Source organism: Elephantulus edwardii, unplaced genomic scaffold, assembly GCF_000299155.1.
Source record: "Elephantulus edwardii isolate Elephantulus edwardi_28Jun2011 unplaced genomic scaffold, EleEdw1.0 scaffold00236, whole genome shotgun sequence".
Taxonomy (NCBI): Eukaryota; Metazoa; Chordata; class Mammalia; order Macroscelidea; family Macroscelididae; genus Elephantulus; species Elephantulus edwardii.
In genome coordinates, this window is record NW_006399986.1 from 103,231 (window position 1) to 104,672 (window position 1,442).

Consider the following 1,442-nt stretch of genomic DNA (forward strand, 5'->3'; position numbering starts at 1 on the left):
CCACAAAAACACTGGATACCTCAGAATTAGACTGTCATCAAACAACACTATATTTTTCAATGATCCCTTAGTTTGAAGCCCTGCCCCTCTTTGTTTTTATCAAAGTCACATAGACGCTCTCCAGCTTACTTTAAAAAAAACAAACCAAAAAGTCCACCTAAAAGAGTTGTAGTTCCTAAATAACCAATAAATACACCGCTGGCTTGGAGACTTGGGGCCTGCCACTGTGCCTCGTGCCACTGTCATTTTTCTCCAAATGCTGCCTCTGCCATCGGCGTCCTTATGCTTCCTCTAGTGGAGGCCGTCAATTCTACAATCTCAGCGTTTAATTTGTTTATTACCCATTCTATGGCTTCTCGACCTTTGCTAGCGTTGGAAGAGATGGTACCCGCCGTGAGACTTTCCAGGTAGCTGCTGAGGCTGACGCCCTTGACGGTGATGATGGCTTCCTGAGTGAGAATCGTTTTGCCCGCGTGCTGAGGATGAGGCTTGTAGATGAGCCTCTCGTCCACAGAGACCACATTTGTAAAGGAAATATTAGTGGATTTCAGTTCCATCGTTTTCTCTACTGGGTCAACTACAGAATGCTCCTGCACGTATGTCTTTGTTCGAGCTGCACCGGTAAGAGATCGCACCACAGAAGGCAGGCCCCAGTCCGTGCTCAGAAGCCGCAGGCTGTGCAGCTTACCCGAGGGGTCCACGTGCCTGTGCAGGACGTCGCCGCCCACCACGCTGGGGTTCATCGGGTTGGGGTACTTCTGCATCTCAGCCGTTGTGACTATTTCCCAGGGGTGGTCGAAGACATGCTCTGAGGTCCAGATCTTCATGGTGCCAGCGACCCGCGCGACGACCCGGCGGCGGCACTAAGGCCCAACGAGGCCAGAAGCGACTCTTGTCCTTGTTTTTTGTAATATGCATTCCCCCATGTCTGTCTGGACTCCTTTTTCCTTTTGGGGTTTTTCTCAGGGTGCCATAGTCTTACCTTCGTTGGTTTTTCGAAAGACAGCATTACCTGAGGTGTCTGACATTCTTAGTTGTTGAATACCTCGGATGTGATGTCGACCATGCTGATTTGAGTTTGTGCCAATGGCTCAGTCCATGTTTTGCAGTCTCCCCCGAATGTCAGGGATGCTCTGGGAAACAGAAGTCAGGTTAATCATTCAGACACTAGCAGAGTCTTCTGGGCCAAGGTCGGTGTACTTACAGAAAGCATGGTGCAGCCTTTCAAAAACGGGAAAGGATTTCTATTTGATTAGTGGCTCCTATCATTTTCCGGCTTGGAGCTTCCTTTCTTCTTCTTGGCCTTAGAGACTGTACTTTTTGGGCTGTCCTTACCATTGGCTTCTGCCATTCAAATGCTAATTAGGCTTAGTGAAACAACTGTCTTCAAATAATCTCTAAGAAAGCAAGCTGCTACTACTATTTGTCGCTACTCTTCACCA

General features: G+C 48.4%; 1 protein-coding gene across 1 annotated transcript; it reads right to left on the reverse strand.

The window, feature by feature from the left end:
• Positions 1–242: 242 nt before the first annotated feature.
• On the reverse strand, positions 243–827 carry LOC102846473 (protein slowmo homolog 2-like). Its single transcript, XM_006898614.1, has 2 exons — positions 631–827; positions 243–540 (listed from the first exon to the last, which is right to left on the reverse strand). The coding sequence occupies exons 1-2, from the start codon at positions 825–827 to the stop codon at positions 243–245; spliced, it is 495 nt and encodes a 164-aa protein (XP_006898676.1).
• Positions 828–1,442: the final 615 nt, after the last annotated feature.

What these genes read in the sequence shown, in the direction of transcription:
- LOC102846473 (XM_006898614.1), bottom strand. Translation starts at nt 827, where the DNA reads ATGAAGATCTGGACCTCAGAGCATGTCTTCGACCACCCCTGGGAAATA. An exon ending in GGCCTGCCTTCTGTGGTGCG is followed by an intron (nt 541 to 630) that starts ATCTCTTACCGG and finishes ACTGAAATCCAC; the next exon opens with TAATATTTCCTTTACAAATG.